General features: G+C 26.7%; 1 protein-coding gene across 2 annotated transcripts; it reads right to left on the bottom strand.

Moving 5' to 3' along the window:
• Positions 1-2,375: 2,375 nt before the first annotated feature.
• LOC136071879 (26S proteasome non-ATPase regulatory subunit 4-like) lies at positions 2,376-25,086 on the bottom strand. 2 transcript variants are annotated; one of them, XM_065797443.1, is made up of 10 exons: positions 24,932-25,086; positions 11,685-11,825; positions 10,154-10,265; positions 9,908-9,994; positions 9,675-9,743; positions 7,948-8,009; positions 7,717-7,870; positions 6,829-6,963; positions 6,614-6,742; positions 2,376-2,660 (listed from the first exon to the last, which is right to left on the bottom strand). In XM_065797443.1, exons 1-10 carry the CDS (start codon positions 24,955-24,957, stop codon positions 2,463-2,465), a joined length of 1,113 nt encoding a protein of 370 aa, XP_065653515.1. In that variant the 5' UTR covers positions 24,958-25,086; the 3' UTR covers positions 2,376-2,462. The 2 variants fall into 2 exon arrangements, with proteins under 2 accessions (XP_065653515.1, XP_065653516.1); XM_065797444.1 differs by lacking the exon at positions 24,932-25,086 and adding an exon at positions 24,184-24,193.
• Between the last annotated feature and the right edge of the window lie 276 nt (positions 25,087-25,362).

Raw genomic sequence — 25,362 nt, forward strand, 5'->3', positions numbered from 1 at the left:
ACGGTCACGAATATTTTTCGGAGTCGTGGTTTTAATGCAGCGCGATAGGATCGAAGACTTTTTAAATTTCTTGCTTAGTTCAATTGATAGTAAGTTAACACCAGTATCTATAAATTCAGGGTCTATAACTTGCTTAGGAATCGCATTGCGTAATTCAAGCAATGTTTGATTCTATAAATAAATTTCAAAATTTCAAAATAAGTCAAATCAATTCATAAAATTTAAAAGTAAGTCAATTTTAATTACAAAAACTTCATCCTCTTTATTAAACTTTATCCTCCTATTCTGTACAAAATTTAAAAGCAAATTTTATGTATTAATTTTAATTACGAATAAATTTAATGAATATTATTTTTATTTCAATACAGTACCTTCTTTTTTTTCTCATTTCATAAAAAAGTATTCTTGTTTTATATACTTTCAAAACATTTTCTGCACTTTCTGGCTCACACAAATTTTATATTCCAACTGTATCTTGCAAAAGAGCAATATTTTTTTCAAGATAATTTGTAATAAAGCTATTCAAAAAACATGATAGAACATGCTCAAAAATTCTGCTTTACCAATGGTTTTACTTTTTAATGCAAATTCTCGAGCAAGTTTTCGAGAATCTCAATTAAATGACATTCCTCTTCATACTTCCATGGTCACGTGACTAAACTCCCTACCCCAATCATTACAATTTTTTGCAGAACATTCTTATTTAATACGTAACAATATAATGATATATAAACTGTATAACGTTCTGTAGTTTTATTTCTGTAATTTGAATACTAGAAAAAGTAGATGTAATATTTTGGATTTAAACCCAAGTCACGTGGTTTTTGGTTAAGTATCTGAGTAAGAGATTGAGAAATGCAAAAGTTATTGATTTTAGTTCCAGCAGGGTCAGTGGTGTTAGAGCCAAGCCATTCAGTGTGATGAACATCCAGGTCACCAATAACAACAAATTTGAAAGACAAAAAGTACAGGGAAAAAGGAAAACAATAAAAAACTAAGCGAAAGTTGATAGAGTAAAGCGGTACTATGCGGAAGCATATAAAAGAATGATTAAGGAATTCAAACTTGATTTCTCGACAAATTGGTGAATTGACGCGTAAGTATACGCCCGAGCCAAGCATGTGGCAGTTAGAGTCTATGCAAATTAAATGATAGTACCATTTAATACTGTGGCTAAAAAAGAGAACAGCTGAATTTAAGTCTCATTAACAGCAAACAAGTCTGGTGCACTTTGCAAGAAATAAGATTCAACTGATGGATAGTCACTTCGCAGATGAATATTAGTCAAAGATATATTGAAACAGACAGGCAGTGGGGATGATTTTTAAGTTTATTGTTTCTGTTAACTTTAAGAATCATTTAAGTTTAAAGAAAACTTGACTTTTTCAAAGATAGAGCTTGTCATACCAAGCAATGAGTTATGCAGTTGTCTCAGTCCCGTTTATTAACACAAAATCGTAACTTAGGACTCCTTATATGGTCTCGATAACCCACACCAAAGGCTTGAACAGGGTTACCATTCACGCGCAACATGACACTGTCAAAACTCTGATATTTTTCAGCTTTTGAAGAATTAGTCTCTCTGAGAGCTAACAAAGAGTTCCAAAAAACTTACTACCAGCCGGTCTCAGAACCATTTGTATAAAAAGTAGGCACAAGTAAAAATCTATGAATAGAGTCAAGAAGATTCAGCATTCATCATTCTTGGCAGGAAACGATGTAATACAGGTTAGTCTACGCTGGCCTAATAGATGAGGAAGGGATTCGAGACTGGTTAACACAATTATTTGTTTACAAGTAGATGGATGCCGTTAATATCCGTCTAAGAGTATTTTTATCGCGACATCATCTCTAGCCTTTACTCAACAAACAGCTCCAAGGCAAGGGATTTTTAAATCGGAGTTTGTTTCTCCTAGCCTTTGCTTAAGAAAGCAAACCCTTAAGGCTGCAGAGCATAGAGCAGTTAGTACTAATTTATTTATTTAGCTTCAGGAACGATACGTACATCTACGGAGGATTTAAACTGACTTGCAATTAAAAAAAATGCGTGAAGAAAAAAAAAGAGGGAGCCTACTGTAATTAACAATATGAGAAAGTTGATTTTTTCCAGTAACAAAAATAAATGATTTTTAAAATTATATCAATACCATCCTTTACCCTGTAGTATTAGACCCCTAAAAGTATTTTTTGAGTAAGAAAACTTTTTTTTTTTCGGTGACGCTTATTATTATTTTTTTAAAAAAAGATATAATTTTCAAAAGAAAAAGTCAAAACATGTATTTAGGTGAACAATGTTAGATAATATAATTCTTAGGAGAAAAAAACCAAGATGGGTAATGTATTTACATTACAATATTAGAAAAAAAATGTATATGTTAAATTAATACAAGCATACTCTGAAACATAAGTAAAATGCTTTTAAAAAACTTTGTTTAAATTTACAAAGTGAATATTTGAAATCGTTACTTTTCTTTTTTCTTTTCGTCTTTCGATTCGTTATCTTTTTTAGCCTCTGAACCACTAGTAAGAGCGTGGAGAGCGTTTTGAATAGCTTCACTATTTGGATCAACACCCGGAAGGCTGCCAACGAGATGTTGAAGAAAGGCAGGATCGTTCATTACTGCGCTGTAGTCTTGCTCCATAGAATCTGGGTTGTCAGTCTAGATGTTAAACATATTTAGAAAAACTCAAAAAAATTTTTAAGCTATGTTTATCAGCCTGCACTAAAGTTTCGCATACAGTCTGGACTGGAGAGACTAGTCTAGACTGCAAAAATAATACACACAGACATACAGCCTAGACCGCAAAAACAATATGAGCAATATATAATTATTTAGATTCATTTTACATCGCCTGGAAAAAATATAAATTTAAATTTATAAGGATAACAGGATAAACCTGTATAAAAAATCACTAAAGAAAATAGAAATTTTTTAAAACTGATTTTAAAAATATTTTAAAAACTGAATCCTTAGGAAAAATATGAAAAACACTTTAAAAAACAATTTATGATTTATTAAAGAATTTTATATATCTGTTGCCCAGCCTTAAAAAAGATTCCCCTGGAGTTTGAAAACCAACCATAAAGATTAAAAAGACAGGTGCCAAAAGACAAAATTGTCACCATGTTTGAACAAAGAAGCATTATATTTTTTAAATAGAAAAGCTGCGAAGAAAAATGAAATTTTAGTTTTATTAATTATATTTAAGACCTTGCTAACTGAAAATATTTTCATTAAATTTAGAGGATATTGAACTTTTTTGTGAAAAGCTAATGGTGATAATTTTGTCACGAATGAAAACAAATAAGTTATTGTAGTAAATTAATATCAAGTGAGTCCTCCCTTAGATTTAAATACAGATTGAATTTTTTTAGGAATACTTGCAACCAATTTTCAGCATTCCTTGGGTGTTATTGAGTACCAAACCTCTTGTACATGAGTTCTAAGTTCATCCTTATTCTTAGGTGGAGTGAGGAAAATGTAGACCCATTGTTTAACTATTGCCCAAAAATTTTAGAGTGGGTTAGGATCAGGGCTTTGTGCTGGCTAGTTAACGACTTTCATTTTTTTCTCATGAAGGAATTTAATGATCTTATCATGATCTTATCACCTTATGGTTGGAGTGATAATCTTGCATGAACATCATGTTGCGTACAGTTCTGCCTTATTTTTGAAGTGACTTGAAAGGGTCAGGGTAACAACATCTGTAAATATAATGAGGTATAATAACATCTGTCCAACATCTGAAATTTCATTGATGTTTAATGACAGCTGTGCAAAAATTAAATGAATATTACAGATGTAGTTACATCTTTTAAATCATCAAAGTGCAATAACATTTGTGCAACTATATCTGTAGATTTTAAGATAAAGTTATTTTTAAGATAAATTAACTAATAGTACATTATTTTAACCAGATGTTATAACATATAGAAACTTTTTCAGATATAACTATGGAAAAAAATATTAACTAAGAATGTATTATTTTAACCAGATGTTATTACATATAGAAATTTTTTCAGATGTAACTACATCTGGAGAAAATTCCTCCAGATGCTATTGGACTTGGAGTAAAATTACCAGATGTAGTTACATCTTTCTAAAGATATTGTTAGGGGTTGTTGAATTTTCAAATGATATTGGACAGATGTTATTAGAGTAAAAGAAAAATACAGATGATCTCGGACAAAAGTGTACAGATGATCTTGAACTACTCCAAAGAAGTTATTAGACAGATGCAGTAGTTTTTTACCACTTGTAATATCCGACCTTAAGGATGTGTTGATTTAGTCACCAGCATTCATTTCATTAATTTTCATTAATTCATCAACTCCACAAGCACAGAAACATCCCTAAAACAAGAGTTTTCCTTCACTATATTTAACGGTTGGAATAAAATTTTAAGCACTTAATGGTGAATTAGGCTTTCTCCAAGTATATCTTATACCATCTGACCCAAACATGTTAATTTTACTTTTATCTGTCCAAATCCAGAGTCACAAAAGTCATCAAAAGTCTTGTTTGCATGAAGTTTAGCATAATTTAAATGAGATTGGCAGTGACAATAAACCAACAATGGCTTCTTGATCTTCTTTCTGGATCAAAAACCAATTTTTTTGAGCAACCGATTGACTATCTGAACTGAAACATAAGTCCCATAGCAGCTATTCATTAAATTTGTAACATAAAGCGTGTACAAATAAATATGAAGGAATAAGCACGTCATTTTTTTTCAGTGGTTGTATTAAAATCTTTTTAATTGTTTTGTATTTTGTTTACAACGTGTTGCGGTTTCAAAAAAATATGTTAGTTTTTGGATTTAACTTAAAATTAGTTTTAAAAATGACAAAAGAAGAAGACATAAGAGAAAAAATTATGCACAAATATTTACAAAATCCTAATAGTAGCTACAATTCGATAGCAAAATCATTGCAAATACATCCATGCACCGTTAGTCGTGTTATTCACCGTTTTTCTCAAACAAAATCGATCAAACGCAAATCTGGTGGTGGAAGAAAGGAAGGTTTTAAAGATATAAAACTAGTTAGAAAACTGGTTAAGAGTTTTAAGAATAACCCAAGCCTTTCACTAAGGAAACCCGCAAAAATATATGGATTTTCTCATAGTTTTGTTGCAAAAGTTAGAAACAAATGGTTTTCATTCTTTCAAAGCACAAAAAGTGCCCAACCGTTCTGAAACTCAACAAAAAAAGTGCTAGAACATGTGGCAGACAGTTACTAAATAAGCTTAAAATGTTGTGGCATGTGTCAAGTTGTATGACAATTTTATTTCTAAAAATTTCTGTATTATTGAAGACGATGAAACTTATGTTAAGTAAGATCATCAACAAATTCCTGGTGCTGTTTATTATATTGCCAAATATAGAAGATAAGCAGATAAGAAATTTAAATACACAAAACATGACAAGTTCGCTAAAAAAGCTTTGATTTGGCAAGCTAAATGCAGTTGTGGCAAAAAATCAGCACCTTATATATCTCAGTCCACACTTTCTGGTCAAATATATGTTAAAGAATGTTTACAAAAACGCCTTTTACCTATCATTAAGTCACACAATAACAGACCTGTGTTCTGGCCTGATTTAGCTTCAATTCATTATTGTAAACTAGCTATGGAAAAGTATAAAAAGAATAATGTGAAATTTGTGCCTAAAACAGAAAATCCTCCAAACTGCCCAGAATTGAAAGTTATTGATAAGTACTGGGCTATTATTAAAAGAAAAATGAAAAAAACAAAAAACACTAAGGCAAAAGCTCGAAATTTGATTAGATTCCCATAGGAATTATTAATTTTTTTTTTAATGTTTGATCTTCTTATATTATTGTATTAAAATTATTACTTGGTTTAAAATAAAAATAGAGGAGTACATTTTTTTAGTTGTTTTTCTACTTTCACATTTATTTCATATACACGCTTTATTTTGCAGTTTTAGATTCTCCAGAACCAATTACATGAGCGATTGTTCTTTGGTTTCAGTGTGTAAAAATTTTCTAAAACCTTAAAACTTTGTTTAATCATTAAAAATCTTTGGAAAGTTGACTCAATCATATTAATAATAGGTTATTAATTTATGTTGTATGCATAATTAATTGTGGACAATTTTCGTCAATTGCTTTCATTTGCAACAAAATTATCACCATTACGCATGAATATCCTCTAAATTTAAAAGGCAATATTTTCAGTTAGCTAGGTCTTAAATAATAAAAATAAAATTTCATTTTTCTTTGCAGCTTTCCTATTTAAAAAAAAAAATTAAATGTTTCTTTGTTCAAGCATGGTAACAATTTTGTCACATACTGTATATTACCCCTCAACGTTAACTTTTTAAACTATTTTAACCTTGACAACAACCTGTTTCCCTTGCAAGTTCTACCTAGATAGTCAGTTGATGTATGTTCATACTACTTCAGTATGACATCATTGGCTTAGCTAAATATCCACTAACTATACACACACACACGATATGTATATATATATATATATATATATATATATATATATATATATATATATATATATATATATATATATATATATATATATATATATATATATATACATATACACAGGATAACAAAAAAACCCTGAACTACCTCAACATCCATTAATATTGGTGTCTCAGATGGTTCGACTGAAGAATTAGCATCACTCATTGACATTTGTATAGCCATAGCTATTTGCTCTTCTTCTGTCATAGCATTAAAGTCAACTGGTTGATCGCTCTTGCAAAATAAATTAAAAAATATTATATACAACTTATCAATACTTATTACATCGCATTTACAAAAAGCTAAAAAAATTAACCTACCCCCCTGGAAAACATAGCATTCATTAATAATGAATCTTCCTTGGAAGAAGATGCACCGGTTGCCACTTCATTAGATGATGATTTACTTTCTTCCTCTTGACGTGCTCTTTGCTCTTCCATTGAGACACGAAGGGCCTATCAACAAATTATGGTTGTCAGGATAAATTAAACTTGATAACAAAATAATCATTCTAGAAAAACGAAATGGATTAGAAACTAGTTAGATTATCTCTAAAAAGATATGCCAACTATTTTGTCCACATACTTTACATAAATACTATACACCATCTGATCACCTTAAGTTTTCACCTGATTACCTTATATTTTCACCTGATTACCTTATGTTTTCACCTGATTACCTTATGTTTTCACCTTATTTTATCACCTGATTACCTTATGTTATCACCTGATTACCTTATGTTTTATACAATTTTATAAGTTTATTCACAATACTTATTACAATACTTAATATTTTAGTGTATTTCCTTCTTCCTCAAAACAAGCACAAAAAAACAGTATTGTTGATACCATTTCCTATTAAAGATTTAAAAAAGACCTAAAGTTTAAAATAAATAAAGGTTTAACTAAAAAAAAAAAGAAAAGAAAAAGAGCCGAAAAATTAGACAAAGATTTTCATAGCCATGACTTAAAAAAATTTGAGAAACAAAAAAAAATTCAAATAATAATATATGCTTTAATCAGATTTTTGCCAGATTTTTAATTAAAATGTTTCAAACAAAACTGTTCGGTAAATTGTTTCTAATAACATTGTTTGGTAAAATATTTCTTATATTACTGTTACTATAAAGTTGTTATTTTTACTGTTAAGTGTTTTTTACTGTTAACTGTTAAGTGTATGAAAAAATAAAAAATAAAAAAAATTGTTACTAAAGCCAACTCTGGATCAAGATTTGCATCAACATCAAATCCTCCTGAAGAGAAATCTCCAGATGGCATATAACCATCTTCTCCTTGCAAAACTGCTGAAGTTCTCAAAGCATCAGATAGACTTGGTCCAGGAGGAATCACAACTAAATGACTTCTGTAAAAAATAAATAACATAAACAAAACAAAAAATTAGCCAAGTTTACAACAAAGAAATATAAAAATATAACATACGATGTTCCTTCTTTTCCATTTAATGTATCAACAAACTGAGAAAGTTTATCAAATGAAGCCGACTAAAAACCAATTCAAATAAACATAAACTATAATAAACAATATTCTCTATAAATCATGCACAGTATAACTAAAATGTGGACAAGCAAGTTGAAATAACTGAGTAACCAAACTAAAAACTTTTTTTTAACAAAAATTAAGTTCAATTTCACCAACAGTTTTCAAATTTACCAAACAATTTTACCAAACTTTTTACAAAAGAAACACAAGTTTGTTTTAATAAAAATACTTCATGATGTGTAGTTTTAAAATAAAAAATATATTCTAAAATGTGCAATTTTTATATTATAATTATAATTGGTAATAATTGCCACATTTTAAAATAATATTAAAATTACTTATTGTCTATAATTAACAGGAAAATTTTCTAGAAACTTTCGTGATTATGAGAAAAAGAAAAGAGACAAAGCTTCAGGCAAATTACTTTAGTAGATATTTAAAAAATTAGGAAGCTAAATGAGAAAATAAAAAAAATTATTTTGAATCAAAAAAGATAAAAACCAAACCAATCACAAAGATTAAATTTGATTATGTACACAATTAAATTTAGTACACAAATATGTCAGATTAAAGTTTAATCTTGGCCCTAGGAAAAAGAGAAGACTGAGTTTTTAGTGGTTTAGATCTTATGAAGATTTTTTTTTTTTTTTAAGAGAAAACAAGTTAAATACTTTTTAAAGTTTATTTTTAGATATGTTACTTTCCCAGTTTGAAAGAATAAGGAAAGATGCTTTGTATCTTTCCTAATTTTTTTGGGATTACCCAAAAGGTCTTCTATGCATGATTTTTCAAAAAAAAAACTTTTCTTTATATCCAAGTTTGTTGTTACAACCAATAACTGCACAATAATCCTCCTTACCCACTAAAGAAAACTATTTCAATTAAAAATAAATAAACCAAAAAGATAATAATGATCAACTTTTAAAAATCTAGAAAACTGCAATGCAATACATTGTATAATAATAGCATCATTACCTGGAAAATAATTAATTTTGGCAACATGCTTTATAAACTAATATTATGCATAATATTTTAAATATATAATATTTATGTTTTAATTTTTTTCTCTGCTCTTAATGCTATTTACTTCACCAAGGCCGAGAGGGCTATTACAGTTGAAGAGTTTAGCCGAGAGCCGAGAGGGCTATTACAGTTGAAGTTTTATTGTGGTTACCTCTCTTAACTCTTTAACTCAAAAACAAGAACCGTACAACAAACGGACGTATAAAATTGCTATACAGAAATAAGCACAGTACTACCAAGTAGTGGAGACCAAATTCAAATTTTTTTGTTTATGAAGCAAGCCCTCTATCGCTATACCGCTACCAAATTTTAATGCTAATGCATAAGTTTTATATTTTGTTAAATTGCACTTGGTTTACATAAAATCTTCTACACCAATGCCAATTTTTGCTTTCAAAAAATTTTGCTTGGTGGAATTGCCCTTATGTACAGCTATGTGTGAGAAAGATTATTCATTTTTAATAAAACTGACCAATAATCTTTAAATATCATAATTTGTAATTTTTTGCATTTATTATAACAAATAGCTTCTTGTAACTATACACTATTAACTTTGCAACAGATCAACGTGAGTTTAGCAATTAAAAAAATAAAAGAGTAAAAAATTATTAAAAAACTGAGGATTTTCCAAACAAAGAACATACATCTTCTCCCAACGCAATCACATCAACATTTACTTTTTCCTTTTTAAGTTTCTTTGCGAGACGAACTAGCTGAAACATTGGAATTGTAGAATTTTTTAAAACAATCAGCAAAAAATAAATAACAAAACTTAAAAACCTCCACCAAATAAAAACAAAACAAAAACAAAAAACAGTTAAGAAATACAAATAAAAAGTAAATTAAAAAATCAAATTGTAACAATATAAAAACTTACATCTTTATCTGAACTATCAATTGGACTCCCAACAAATGCGATTATTCTCATTCTATGATTTTTGCCTTGTCGATGTTTTAATGCAAGCTAAAATTTCATGATAAAGTTGTAAACAGCAAGAACAACAACATAATATTAAAAAGAAATTTCTTTGTAGGTAACATGTCAGATAAAATATTATTATTATTTATATTACATATTATTATTATATCTTAATATTATTATTATTTTATTGAAATCTCATACATGTGCAATTTTGATCCCTGTTGAAAACTGTGCTTTACCAGATGGATTTACTTGATGGAGTTTTGATAAGACCCTGTTTACGTCAGTTGTTAATGTCACAAGAACTTCCAAACTTTAAAAATATATATTTAAGTTAAAAAACTTTGTACATTGATACAAATTTGATAAAATTAAACAGTGAAACAGAAAGGAAAAAAAAAGAAGTTAATAATAAAAATAGATCCTTTTAAAAAAAGGAATCTCCTGTCCAACTTTTTTAAACTAAAATCAAATTTTTAAAATAGCCAGTTATAATTGATCATATTTTTGAAAGATGACAAAAAACAAGTCAAAAAAAGTAACTTTTTTTTTTACTGTTATTAAAAAGTTCAAAGATTGAAAGTTATTTGTAAATGCACTTATAAAAACCAACAACTATTTGTGCTAAAAACAAAAATTAAAAATATAAAAATGCAGCAATTAAATTATGCTATCTATACTTACTATTAACAATTATCTAAGTATAGATAATTGTTAAGAGTAACAGTAAAAAATTGTTACCCTTAATAATTATCTATACTCAGTACACCACTAATAATTGTAAGTGTAATAAATAATATTGATGCATTTCTTATGTGATTTGGACAGTTTTCCATAATGCCCTTTTTACTCATTTAAATATGAAATAAGTTAAACAATTTTTTACAACTGGATACCCTTTCTGGTGTCAAACTGTTTTGCTGATCAGGACTCGTTATCTTTATTGTGATACTTATACTAAAAAGACTAACACCCAAGATTAACAAGAATATCTTACCCACAATTAATTTGGGGTTTTAGAGTATCTCTTGATTATTCCTGGTAATTTCTAGCTTCACCTGCCACCATCCTGTGGTAATTTTTTTTATTGATTTTATTGACCAAACAATAGATAGTTTGTTTACATAAATTATTATTTACTAAACAAAAAATAAGTGAAACATTTTTGTATTTTTTCAAGGTTTTAACTTTACTTTTATAACGCAAACAAAATACAAGCTTATAAAAAATAAAATTTTATGAACTTATGTTATAAATATTTTTTAAAGAGAATTTTTGGAAATAGCTCTACAAAAAGAGACACTTGTTAACAATTAGAAAAAAGGTTATAAGGTTTTTTTCTATTTGCAACTTAGCTATTTAACATCGGCTCTTAGGAAGTCATTATACTTAGTAAGTAAGTGGAAAATTCACCATTACAAATAATAATGTAAGTATCAAAGAGATTACGTTCAATAAAAATTTTATTTAAACTTGTTGAAATACAAATAACCTTACAGATTATTTAACTTGATTATTTTCTATTGGTATATAGATTAGTATTTTTGTGAGTTTTGAACTAATTGCAATAAAATGAAAAAAGCAGCTTAAAAAAATACCTCAAAATAATTTTTTGCATTAGGTAAAAAAAGTTACTTTTAATAATTTTTTTAGGTAAAAATGTTAAAATAAATGGGAACTAAGGAATTGATAATGATTTCCTATGTTATAAATGCATGGAAAATATGTATACCTAGCAGAAGTCATAAGTGCAACATTATTTTCAGGATTTTGCCTCGTTTTAGCATGGCATACTAAACTAACAGCATCTTGTTGAGCTTGAATACGTGTAGGCATAAAATCACCATTTCTCATATATTCACTGTTATCAACACTATAATAAAATAAAACAATTAAATTAATTAACGCAAGGAATTAATTTAAAAAAATAACTGGCATGTATTATTTATATAACATATGGCAGAACTGTTGCATAAAAAATTTAAAAAAAAATTAAAATAAGTTTTAATAACCAACTAACAAGTCAATTTTTATTTCTGAGTAAATTATTTTTAATAGGTCAATTGAAACTAATAGATGTTATTTGCTCTTTATTTGTTACCATATCCTATTGAATTATTTAATAAAGTTGGAAAAAGTGCCAAGACATTTTACACAAAAAATTGTAAATCTATACAATTTTTTGTATTTTAAAAAGCCTAGATTATATGATTTGAAACTACCTCAAATTCATTATCCAATAAGACTAAGTTACATGTTACAAAATTCAGAACAACTTAATTTGCCTAGATATAGCTAACTTCCTTCAAGATATCAAAGCACACTTTAATGATAAATTAAACTTTAATGATGAATTTTAACATGTATAAATGTACCAATAAAATTAGATTAACTAAAATAACATTTTTAAGTCTTCAAACAACATCTTTAATCATTTAATTTATTTAAAACATTTAAATCTGTTCTAACAATACGTATTAGGTGTTCAGTGTAATTCTTGATAAATATTGAATGCAAACTCCAAGTATATTTTTAAAGACTCATTTTTTAATTGAAAAACAAAAAGGAAAAAATTTTGGTTTGCACTTTAAAAACTTTATAGCCTTTAGACTATTATATGTTGTCTTTTTTTTAATACCCATTATAGTATTTATAGAAAAGAGAAAGAGTAGCAACATTTCGACAATGTGACAATGGTTAAAGGTTGGCTGCAAAATTATGTCCTACTATGTTTACAATGCGTTTTTGTACCTTGTGTAAAAGAAAAAGGGCATCATTCAAAGATCCACTCCAGATTTAATAACAACATTATATACAAGGATGGATTAAAGATATATAGAAAATAGAACTCTTTATCTCTATAAATTTTCTTCAAGCAATCAGAGAGTGTCGGCTCCTTATCAAGATAGGAAAAAAAGGTAGTATCATATGAACAATGCCACTTTATATGTGGCATTGTTCATATGATACTATAATTTCTGGGAGATCAATAATGTAAATTAATAAAAGTATAGGGCCAAGGATAGAACCTTGAGGAACCCATGAAGTTACAGTTAATGTAAGTCACAGAAAATGTAGAAGAATGCTGTCCATTAAAGACATTTTTATACTACAATTAGTAAGGAAGAAATCAATAATGTTAAAGATGTTACCTGATACACCACAAGAAGAGAGCTTGTGGAGAAGACCAGCATACCAAACTTTATCAAAGGCTTTAGAAATATTGAGTGTGATAGCCTTAAACCACATCGATCTAATGTATGCTAAAACCTATTGGTTATTATTGTTAACAAATCAGCAGTAGAACAAGAAGATTGAAAACAATATTGATGATCAGAAAGGAAGTTATTAAATTCAAGCTGAAATATTAGGTGTTAGTTAAATAAAGGCTCAAAAACCTTGCTTATGATAGTAAGAAGACTAATGGGATGGTAGTTAGACAAGTCAGATCACTCTCCAGAATTATTGAAAATAGAAATAACAGATGCCGCTTTCCGACAGGAAGAAAAACAGACTCTGGTAAGCACTTGTTAAATAATTTTGATATTTTGATATAACTTTTAATACTAGGAGAATTTAGAAAAAAATCTTCTTTTTTTTTTTTTAATGTTAATTAAATTATTTATATTATTGTTTTTTTACATGTTTATGTATTCTTATTTTGGTTGACATATAAATATACATAAATTAAAAAAAAATAAGAACTATATAAATATTTTTATTCAGACATTAAAAAAAAAATAAAAAAGATTTATTTGCTATTCTCCTAATATAAAAAAAATCAGTTAAAACCTTTTTTATTTTTGTTTTCGTAAAACAAATTGTAAATGCAAAATTGCATTTACGATTTGTTTAAAATGTAAATTGTAAATGCAATTAAGGGGGGTCATCCATAAAGCATGTCACCTTATATTTGTCAATTCCTAACCCTTTCCCTCCTGTCACAAACGATCACATATACCTAAACCCCCTTCTAAACGATCATATACCTGAATCTCCCTCCTAAACGGTGATAGCAGTTTTTAGATCAAAAAAATTTTAAATTATTTAAATGTAAATACTTTGCAGCATTTTAAAAACTCAACCTAATGAAAATAAGGCGATACGCATAAATGAAAGATGTGTAAGTAAAAACTTCGACAAATCAAAGATTTTCTTATTCAAATGTCTCAAATAAGTATTAATAAAGTTGTAATACTAAAATAATTTTATATGTTGCTCTTGGTCTTGCGGAAAAGTTGTTTTCGATTTGATAACTTTTATAAATGTTATGAAAAATCACTTAGGAAGGGTGCCTCCAGTTTTTTAAAATTTCCTTTGTTAATTATTTGTAATGAATGAGTTCATTAATTTTGCAATTCTTTTGTTACATAACACTAATTCTTAATAATAGATATAAAAAATGGCTCGGTAATATAAGTTAAATACATAGTATCAAAAAAACCAGTTTATTTTCCTTAGCCAGTCACCTCTGATAAATTTTTATATATTTTTCAAATTGGTATAAAATTCTCAACATCTTGTGAAAGTTTCTAATACATTCTGTTTTACTGATTCGCAGAAATCTGACCTAAAACTTAAAGCAATTTTTTTACCTTGTTTTCTGTGTAACGTAAGTTAAATGGCATTTTCAGTAATAAGTTCGCCCTCTTTTAGCCAGACTCAAAACTTTTTAGACTAACAGCTTTCATTCAAAATGGCTAAAAGTTTAATATACAGTTTAAATAGGCAAATATTTAATAAAGTTGTTGCGCAGGTAACATAAGTTAAAAATGGAATTGCCTATATGTCAAAAGCACTAACTATCACTATATAGCCTATAAGTTTTACTTACATTTAAAAAACATCAAAGTTTCAAGCAATGAATTAGACATACAAGCTCTATGAGGGTGCATTATCAACCCACTCTGAAAAAAGATATGCTTGACAGGAGCTGAAGTTGCAGGGACAAAGAAATACTTGTCAAATATATATTTCTAATTTTTGAATATTGTTTCATTGTGTACATTTTTTTTTAACAAAAACTTTCTGATTAAATTCTAGTGATTTATTCATTCAAGATAGTTAGACAAAACTATTTTGTTTGTAAAACAAGATTTTTTTAATAATTTGCAAAAAGGCTTTTTTTTTGGTAAAGAACTTTTAAATCTGAGGTGTAACACTATTTTTAGTTGATGTTAAAGTGGTTTCTGTAATTGTCCTTGAGCAAATGATTGATAGTTCAGTGACCTAACTATCAAAGAAGGATAATTAAACTATTGCTTATCAATACAAAGTTGGATTTTATAAATAAAATTATTAAAAAAAAACTTTAAAAAATACATTACTAACAACTGTTTTAAACAGATAACTTAGATAAGTTGAATAAAAACAGTATAAATAAATTATAATTTAAATATAATAAAAACTATTTTCAAAAAACCTTTAAAATTCTGTTTTTAATTTTAAGAAAAATTCATGTGTTTAAATCTTTTTTAAATTCTGAAATGACTGTTGTTTTAAAATGGCTAGTCAAAAACGGCAAGTTAAACCATGACATAAAACACTATTATAGGTTCTAAAGCTTTCAAGTAAACGAAAATAACTCTGGTAAACAAAATTAACTGCATTTAAATTTTTTAAATGCAAACGCGAAAGTTCTGAAATTAATAAGAAAAGGCAGAAGGCCAAGGCCAAAACGCTCAAGGCCAAAATGCTCAAGACCAAAGTCAACAGTTTTAAGGCCAAGGCCTTTATTTTTGGCTTTAAGGCAAGGCCAAGGACTATCAACTTTGTCTTTAACGCAACGGAGCAGAGCTTGTGAAAGGAGTGTTGGTGAAAATCCTACATTATTAACTTAGTGCCATGGACAAGAATTGCATATAAAAATGATCTATAAATGATCTATAGTATATTTTCACAAAAGATTTGTCTCCAGGCTTACAAAATTTAATTGATGCAATAACTAGTCTAATGACCATGCACAACAAAAAAAGTTTGTTAAATGGACTGTTGAACATTAACAAGTTGCCGCATTGGTTTGACAAGGTTCTAACTGAAATTTTTTATATTAGGAGAATTTAGAAAAAAAGTTTGTTCAATTAAAATTATTTATACTATTGTTATTTTATTTGTTTATGTCTTATGTATTGTTTATGTATTTGTTATATATAAAATACATAAATAAAAAATAATCATATAAATATTTTTATCTAGACAATAAAAAAATAAATAAAAAAAGATTTATTTGCTATTCTACTAAAAAAACACAGTTAGAACCTTGTCAAACCAACCTAATCAAGCGGATCCCGATTTATAGAGCAAAATCATCCTATGGGATAAAGCATATTTTTAAACTAATGGCTTCATTAACCGCCAAAAATATTGTGTTTAGGGTTCCTACAATGAGGATAGTCAAGGAGTGACAATTGCTGGCGCTTGCAACATAAATAATACAGTTCTTCCTGTCAAAACTGGATGATATTGATGTGGCAATTTGTAGCTTTAATAAAACGGTGCTAATTGTCACAGAGCTCCTGAAATGATTTAAATATTGCATGGGAAATTTCTTTGACATGCACTTGTTTTGATGATTAGAATTGGCCCCCTATATTGAGTGATTTAATATTATTAGATTTCTTTTTATAAAGTTATTTGAAGTCATAGGTTAAGGTCAACAACCTCACCACTAACTGTGCATTGCAGCAGGAAATTAAATGCTGTTTTAACAAAACACTTATGCAAAATAGGCATCTAAAATTTTCACAAGAGTGTATATGTGATAACTCAATCCTATGTACTTAACAATTTTACAAAAAAATATCATTCTAAAGACTAAAAACAGTTTTATAGTAACAGTTCTATTTAACATTTAAATATTGTGTTTATTTTGGGAAATATTTTATAAGACTATACTTAGGTTGACACTCTGACAACATACTGAAATACAGAGCTGCTGAGGGCTTCAGTACATACATTGACTGATATAAGGAGAACAGGCTGATATAGGGAGAATTGCTGCTATATCAACTAAGGATTTATGTTAAAGCAACGATAAGTTTTTTTCATTATTAGTATTTTTTTTTCCCCCCACCTAAACCATATGGGTTTAGGCAGGCAAAGTGAAGTGCATATATATATATATATATATATATATATATATATATATATATATATATATATATATATATATATATATATATATATATATATATATATACATACATATATATGTATATATATACACTGCCGTTCACAGAAGTTAGGACAGTGGAGATTTTTTCAAAATTAATATATAATTACATTATAGAATTTTTAATTTATATTAATAAAAATATTATATTTTTTATTATAATATATATTCTTTATACATTTTCAATATAAAATATATTATTAGTCAGTTTTATGTAATAAAAATGTACAAAAACCATTATAATAATTAAATTTTTTTTTTGTCAAAAAAACCACCCTTTGATTTAATAACTGCTTTAACTGTTCTCAGCATTCTTTCAATTAATTTTCTAATTGTTTCTTTTTAAATATTATTATATTCCTGTTCTATAATGTTCCATAAATGAGATTTTGATGTTGGACATACAGTTCTAATTTTTCTATCCAGTTCATCCCATAGTAACTCAATGGGGTTGAGGTCTGGGCTTTGGGGAGGCCAGGTCATTACACGTAATACATTTTCAGCTTTTTTTGATTCTAAATAATTTCTACATAATAATGCAGTATGTTTAGGGTCATTATCATGCATCAGAATAAAATTATCTCTGATTAATCGAAGTCCCGAAGGGATTGCACTTGTTTCCAGGATATCTCTATAATGTTCTGCTCTCATTATACCATCGATTTTATGCAAATATCCCACTCCATCCAGAGAGAAACAACCCCAAACTATCACAGAGCCTTCACCATGTTTTACTGTTGGAACCAGACATTGAGTTTTTTTTCTTCAGCAGATCTTCTAACGTAAACTCTTCGCTTATTTCCGAAAACTTCAAATTTTGACTCATCGGTCCAGAGTACTTGTTTCCATTCATCCATCGTCCAATTAATGTGGAGCTGTGCCCAACAGAATCTCTTGTGTCGATTAACTTTTCGTAGATATGGTTTTCGGATAGCAACACGACCATGCAAATTAGCTTTTTGCAATCTTCGTTTGATTGTACTGACAGAAACTTTTTTTCTCTATCACAGTTGAAAATAGCTTTTATTTGTGGAGCAGTTAACATTCGATTACGCTTACTGATGATTTTTATACGTCAGTCATCAGTTTTTGTTGTTATGCGAGAAGGACCTGGACGATTTCTGTCTTCCAAACTTCCAGATTCTCGATATCGACGAATCGTATAGCTAACTGTTGATTTACTCAGATTTAATTTTTCAGCTATTTTTCTAACTGTATAGCCTTCTTGAAGCAAAGTGAGTATTGCTGTCCTTTTTTCAACACTTATTGGCTTACCTTTAGGCATATTTTTTTCAATATTTTGAATTTACACTAAAAAAATAATTTTTAATTTTACCTTTGAACTTCTGCACTTGAAATTTTTAAAACACTAACACAAAATATCTGCAAAAACACAGTAAACAATAGAAATACTTGTTAAATGACAAACTTAAAAGATTTGAGTTGATAATGTAAAATACAGGTTCATATGTGACCTTTAATATGTTTCTGTGTTCTCTGTTTATTTATTTAAAATGATAAGACTTTTACTTGTGAGTACAATTTATGTTATTTTAAATGTTAGTTATTTTAATATATTTACATTAAAATAACTTAATTTAAAAATTTTTTGATACAAATTTTATTTAACTTGATTTATTTTTATATAAACATAAATTTTACTAATATAAGTAAATAATTTTATAACATAATTACATTTTAAATTGTTCTTTTGAAAAAATATTTTTTGTCCTAACTTCCGTGAGCGGCAGTGTATATATATATATATAAATACATATATATACACATATATACATACATAAATAAATACATATATATACATACATACATACATATATGTATATGTAGGACTCAAGAGTAATTTCATTGTTATATTTCTTATGGACATGAAAGGATCATGACAAATATATTGACCAATAGCATGAACACTTGATATTTATTCTTGGTCTTATACTGCTTTTTGTTAAAAAAAAAAAAAGAAGAAAAAAGAATATCCAATTTAAATTGGGCAAGTTACACTAATTTTTATCTTGTGCAAAATTTCTGGTTTTCTTAACACACTGTGCGTATATATATATATATATATATATATATATATATATATATATATATATATATATATATATATCAGAGGTGTTCACTCATTTTTTTGTGAAGGGTAATTAAAAATATTCTGTTAATGCAATAAAGCTGCCCGAAAGGGCAACTACTGATTTTTATCAGCAGTCCTAGTTTTATTATTATTATTTTTTTAAATTCAAAAATGCTATAAAAAGAAAAGCCTTAAATAATAAACTATATTTTTAAAGTTAGTTAGAATATAAGTAGATTATAAAATGCGAAAGCAAGTTAAAAACTTTTTTTTTAAATGTTTTTTATAAAAAGGAAAAGTGTTTTTGTTTAAGAGAATATTTTCATAAATGTATTTAAAATGTGTTTCATATAAATTCAATATTATGTAAAGTTCTTTTAATAAAAAACATTTATAAACATAAATTACGTTTACAAATATCTTATTGAAAACTGATCTATAAATTGTTTATACCCTTAATTAAAACTACTACATTAAATACATAAAAATTAAAATAAATAAACTGTGATAAACACACAAAAGATTATGTTAACTATAAGATTGCTTTAAGAAATAAATTATAAGGAATTATAATCCTTTTCAAATAACAAATTTTAGATTTTATCAATAACTTTTGTTATATCAGTTTAAATGATTTTTAATGCAGTTAAGAAGTAAATTTAATTACAACACAGTACTTTGAAATATTTTCAAAATATTATTAGTTTTCAGGCTCCTGTAACAGATAAGATCTTAATAATTACAACATCTTAAAAACAAAAGGTTTTTTTTAACTATTTGTAAACTATTCTTTTATTTTGTCAATACTTTGTTGTAAAAAAACACCTATTTTTTTAAATCAAGAGCTCAATTCAAGTGAAAAAACTAATGGAGTATTTATTGGCATGTGCTTTCTCTGAAAGTACAAAAATACTCCTGTAAATAGGATTTGTAAATTTACCGACTTTATACCTGTATATCAGTAAAATACCAGTAAATATAATAATATCTATAGATTAATACAAATATAACAATGTAATAACATTTTTATTAAATAGCATTTTTCAAAAAGAAACTTTGTAAAAAGCCTAAATTATCCAATGTCTTGTATCCTAACCAAGATCTAATTTTCATACAAATTAGTTCAGCACCCGAGAATACTCTTTTAAGTCCAACACTTGTTGGACGAATGGTCATTAAATAATCAAAAACTATTTGAATAAACTTCCCACATATATTTTCTTGTAGAAACTACTCAAACTCCTTTTTTATAACTTCTTTCAGATCTTTATTACTACTTTCTTCTAAGACAGTATTTCTTGATTCTTGTTTGTTTATTTTTTAATAAGATAAAGTTTTTCCTATCATAGAAAAACCAGCATTTTGTTTAACAGTAATGAGGTTGTTATTCAAATCTGAACCCGATTTATCATTTAAGTGTCTCGGAGTTATATCTCTAGATTCTGCATTAGTGTATAAGATGCTTTCTACTATGGCAGCAATACTTTTAACAACAGCAGCTTTATTATATAGCAGGGCTTGTGATGAAGCAAGCGCGCTCGTAAAACGCGCCTGTAAACAGTATTTTCAAACGTTCTAGGCGCGATAAACAACGTTCGTTCAGCTTATAATGAGTGTATAAAATAACGCTTAAGTTTACAGCGTAACATTTAAAAATACATATATCAAAACAACGAAGCAAAACTAAGTCACTAAATTATACTTCAATACTAAATCAATAAGAAGTTGTGTTTTTGTTTTATATTTTGTTTGATTTTGTTTGATATTTTTTTATAACATAAATAGTTAAAAATAAAATCGCGATCTTACAATATTCAAGAAGTTTGAAAGTATAAAAATCTACTTCATTGAAGTAGTTTCATGAGTGTGATACTAATTCAAACATTTTTTGACGAAAGAATTATGTAACAAATAAAAAAAAGATATAAAAAATAAAAAGCTTTTTATGAGCATTGCCTTCAGCAATTTTCATGATCGCGCTCGCCGACATTATCTCGAGCGCACATAATCACGCTCGATGAAAACTTATTCTAATTTTACGAGGGCGATATAACACGCTTGACGATTTTCTTAATCACAAGCCCTGATATAGTAAATATTAAAATACCATTGTCGTGTAATTTTCTTTAACAGAAAGAGCCATGTTAAGGTCTGTTATATAGCGTAAAACGTCAGAAAACATCACTCTTTTATCTTATTAATTCTTTTTTTAGTGCAATGCTTAAAAAAGTGTTTTGGTAACTTAATTCATCTAGCATAAATTTTAATGTTAGATCGGCTACATAAAAATTAATCTTTTCAGTGCAGAGTGCTTCAACAGCAAACTTAACAGGTTGTAAGCTTAATATTATAACAAGAAAGTGTATATAAATAATTTATATAACTTCTATAATAGCATGTTCTTTATTATATAAAAGCAACCAGCTATTACAAATTTAAGCAATCTTTACACATCAAAAAAACCTGAATTACCAGTAAATTACAAAAATTTACTGGTAAGAAATTTGATCCAAATTTAGCTAATTGCTGTTAAACTCGTAAACCGACAACCAGTATTACGACACCTACCTGTATGTATGTATGTATGTATGTATATGTATGTATGTGTATGTGTATATATGTATATATATATATATATATATGTATATATATATATATATATATATATATATATATATATATATATATATATATATATATATATATATATATATATATTTATTTATTGATTTAGCAACTTAATTCCTAACTTACTTAGAAAAAAAATTTAAGTTGTTAAATTAAATACTAACAATACTAACAAATATATTAAAATAAAATTAGCAACTTAATTCCTAACTTACTTAGAAAAAAAAAATTAAGTTGTTAAATTAAATACTAACAATACTAACAAATATATTAAAATAAAATTCTTTTAGTTTTTTATATTTTAGTAATCAAGGTGCTTCAAAAAGACCTAACTTATCACAGAGTGCTGTGAAAAAGTATTTACTTAATTATACTTTATTATATTAGCAATAATATTACTGAAAAATTAACTTTTCATGATTTGTATTTGCCCTATTGACAAGTTATTACCAGCACTAACTTTTTAAGTGTGAAATAGTAAAAGCATGGAACTCTCATTTGATATTATTATTACAAAAATGTTGTATATTTTTTTTATTATATTCTAAGCCCTAGCAATGAATTAATAAGCCTAATGTGATTTGTGACATCATTAAATTAACTACAATTAATAAGCCTAATATGATTTGTGACATCATCAAATTAACTACAATTAATAAGCCTAATGTGATTTGTGACATCATCAAATTATTATAAAAAAGTTTAAAGAAAAGTTAACATGCCCTATTGTTTAGCTAAATACAAACTGCAATTTTTGTTGTTGTTATCACATTTGTCAATTAACTTTTTATTTTTTTATATTAAAAGAAATAAACATACTTTTTTAAATTGGTCAGCGAAAATTTAGAGCAAACATAGAGCTACATCAAATTACTAATTGTTGCTGTAGTTTTTTTACCTGAACAAAATGTATCAAATAAATCTATGAAAGTCTAAATTAAATGACTATTTATGTTTGCTACATGACAAATTATATTATTGTTTTTTTATTTTTTCAATTTGATTTTTCACGCTTTGTTTATTAATGCTTTATTAAAAGAATGAAGAGATTTGTCTTATGTAGCTAGATAATTATGATTAAAAAGGTTAACTTGATTTTTTTAATATTATCTGATTTTATTCTATTTTTAAATAATCAGTTTATTATAAACTTAGTTGTAAATTTGTAAGCTCATTATAAATTTATTATAAAATTATAAACAATAATTTTATAACTCTTTATAACTTCTTTTGAAACTTTTGGCTAAAGGAAACATATAACTGAATACCTAATGCCTAATGTTTGAACTGCATTAAATCAGCACGAACTGAATAACAATACAACAAGCATACTAAAATATATCAAATATTTTTTGCCTATGTAACAATATGTAACAATATGAGTAATAGTAATAGTAATAGTAATAGTAGTAGTAGTAGTAGTAGTAGTAGTAGTAGTAGTAGTAGTAGTAGTAGTAGTAGTAGTAGTAGTAGTAGTAGCAATCTGTGAAAGTCAAAGATTGCATTCCAAAAAAAAAAGTGGCATTAAAAAAAACGTTTAACTTAATATCTTGAAAAATAATTTGTTTAGGTGGGTTAATGGTATTAGCAGTTCAAAAAAATCAAACTTATTTTCTAAGGTTTATCTAAGATATGAACATAACTTGTCTTTATGGAATAGATTCCTTTTAACAAAGTATGTATATATTGTATGGAATACTGTTGCCATTTCTGGTATCGATTTTTGAATGATGCCTTTTTTCTTTTAGGCAAGGTACACTTAAAGCCAACCTTCAACCATTGTCACATTGTGGTAATATTGCTTCTCTTTCTCTTTTCTATAAATATTATAATGGGTGCTGCTCATTCAATCAAGTCTCATTTTATACATTTTATATTTTATGTTAATAATAAACAAATATATAAGTTTTTATTAGATATAATCCAGCTAAAAATAACAAGCAAAATAATTACTAGAATAATTTTTAAAACTTAGAAAAATGTTAAGCTTTTCTCTTCAAAAAGAATATGCCATGTCTTTTGAGGCTGATCTCTGCTGTAGTATTTGCGATAGATTGTTCCTTTTTACTTTTTCTTGAATTTATTTAACATAGTGACTGATATTACTAAATAGGAAAGAGTATTCCATAGCTTAGCAACTCTGTTAGTAAAGATGTTTTTGTTTTCGATGCAGTATTTGACCACTTTAGGTTCAAGTTGTTAGATGTGGAAGATAACTTTATTTGAAAATCTTTAAATACTTTACCTAAAATAACACCAAATTTTTTTGAGTTGGTTTGAAGGCTGTTAGTTTTCAATAATTTTCAAGAATGTTAAAATATGATCAATATCCATAATTACCATACTATAGTAGATCAATATATATATATATATATATATATATATATATATATATATATATATATATATATATATATATATATATTTAAACAACTTTAAAATGTATTCTACAAAATAGAGTGCTCAATGCTCTTAAAAGAACAGAGCAATTAGTTGATGAAAAAAATTTCTGATGAATCTTTGTTGATGAAACACAGTGTAAAATGAAAAAAATTTTTGTTAAGTGATTTTCTACTAATATATATATATATATATATATATATATATATATATATATATATATATATATATATATATATATATATATATATATATATATATATATATATATATATATATATATATTATATATATATATATATATATATATATATATATATATATATATATATATATATAAAACTTTCCCGTCAGGCAATCAAAGTAAATAATTTTTAGAACATTATCTTTATGCAACGTTAATTAAAATAAAAAAATTGATCCTTATTAAAATGCTATTTATTACCATACCATAGTAAATTCTAAGATTTTCACTCCAATGTCTATTTTTTAACTATATGAGTGGCACCTAACCTAACTTTGTAAAATTATAAAAGCAATTTTTGTAATTTTTCAATTTTTGGTTGAATAAATGGATAAAAAAAAAGACCTTTTTTTGCACTATAAACTTCTGTACTTAAAATAATGTAAAATTAAAATTAAAATAAACGAGTCGATAAGAGATCCTAACAAAAAAGCTTGTAATTACCATACTATAGTAGATTCTAAAACCATTTTCTTTCGCACTGTAGCCTTCTATATAAGTACTTTGGGGTATCAAAGTTAACTTGTTTTTTATTATAATCGTTATTAGAGGAAATGTTTTGCTCAATGATTCAGCCAATCACAACAGCGTTGTTTTGACATATGATTCGTATTAAAGTTTTAGAGTATAGCTTAAAAAGTGCTTATCATATCTCAATTCGGGTTTTATTAAATTTTATTAAACACTAGTTTCTGTTGAAACAGTGAACAAAACAAAACAACTATAAGGCCCTCGCAATCTAAAACTGAGCTGGTTCTTCATTAAAAAATGATTAAAAAAGAGGCATAATCGTTTAGTAATAACATTTTTTTAACTGAAAAAACTGTATAAAATATTTAAGTCTAAAGTTCATATTTAGCCTAGTGGTTAAGTTT

Source organism: Hydra vulgaris, chromosome 05, assembly GCF_038396675.1.
Source record: "Hydra vulgaris chromosome 05, alternate assembly HydraT2T_AEP".
Taxonomy (NCBI): domain Eukaryota; kingdom Metazoa; phylum Cnidaria; class Hydrozoa; order Anthoathecata; family Hydridae; genus Hydra; species Hydra vulgaris.

Coding starts and splice junctions, on each gene's coding strand:
- LOC136071879 (XM_065797443.1), bottom strand. CDS start 24,957: ATGGTTTTAGAATCTACTATAGTATG. Junction 9,995..10,153: donor CAGGGATCAAAATTGCACAT/GTATGAGATTTC, acceptor ATGAAATTTTAG/CTTGCATTAAAACATCGACA. Junction 8,010..9,674: donor TGATTGCGTTGGGAGAAGAT/GTATGTTCTTTG, acceptor ATTGGTTTTTAG/TCGGCTTCATTTGATAAACT.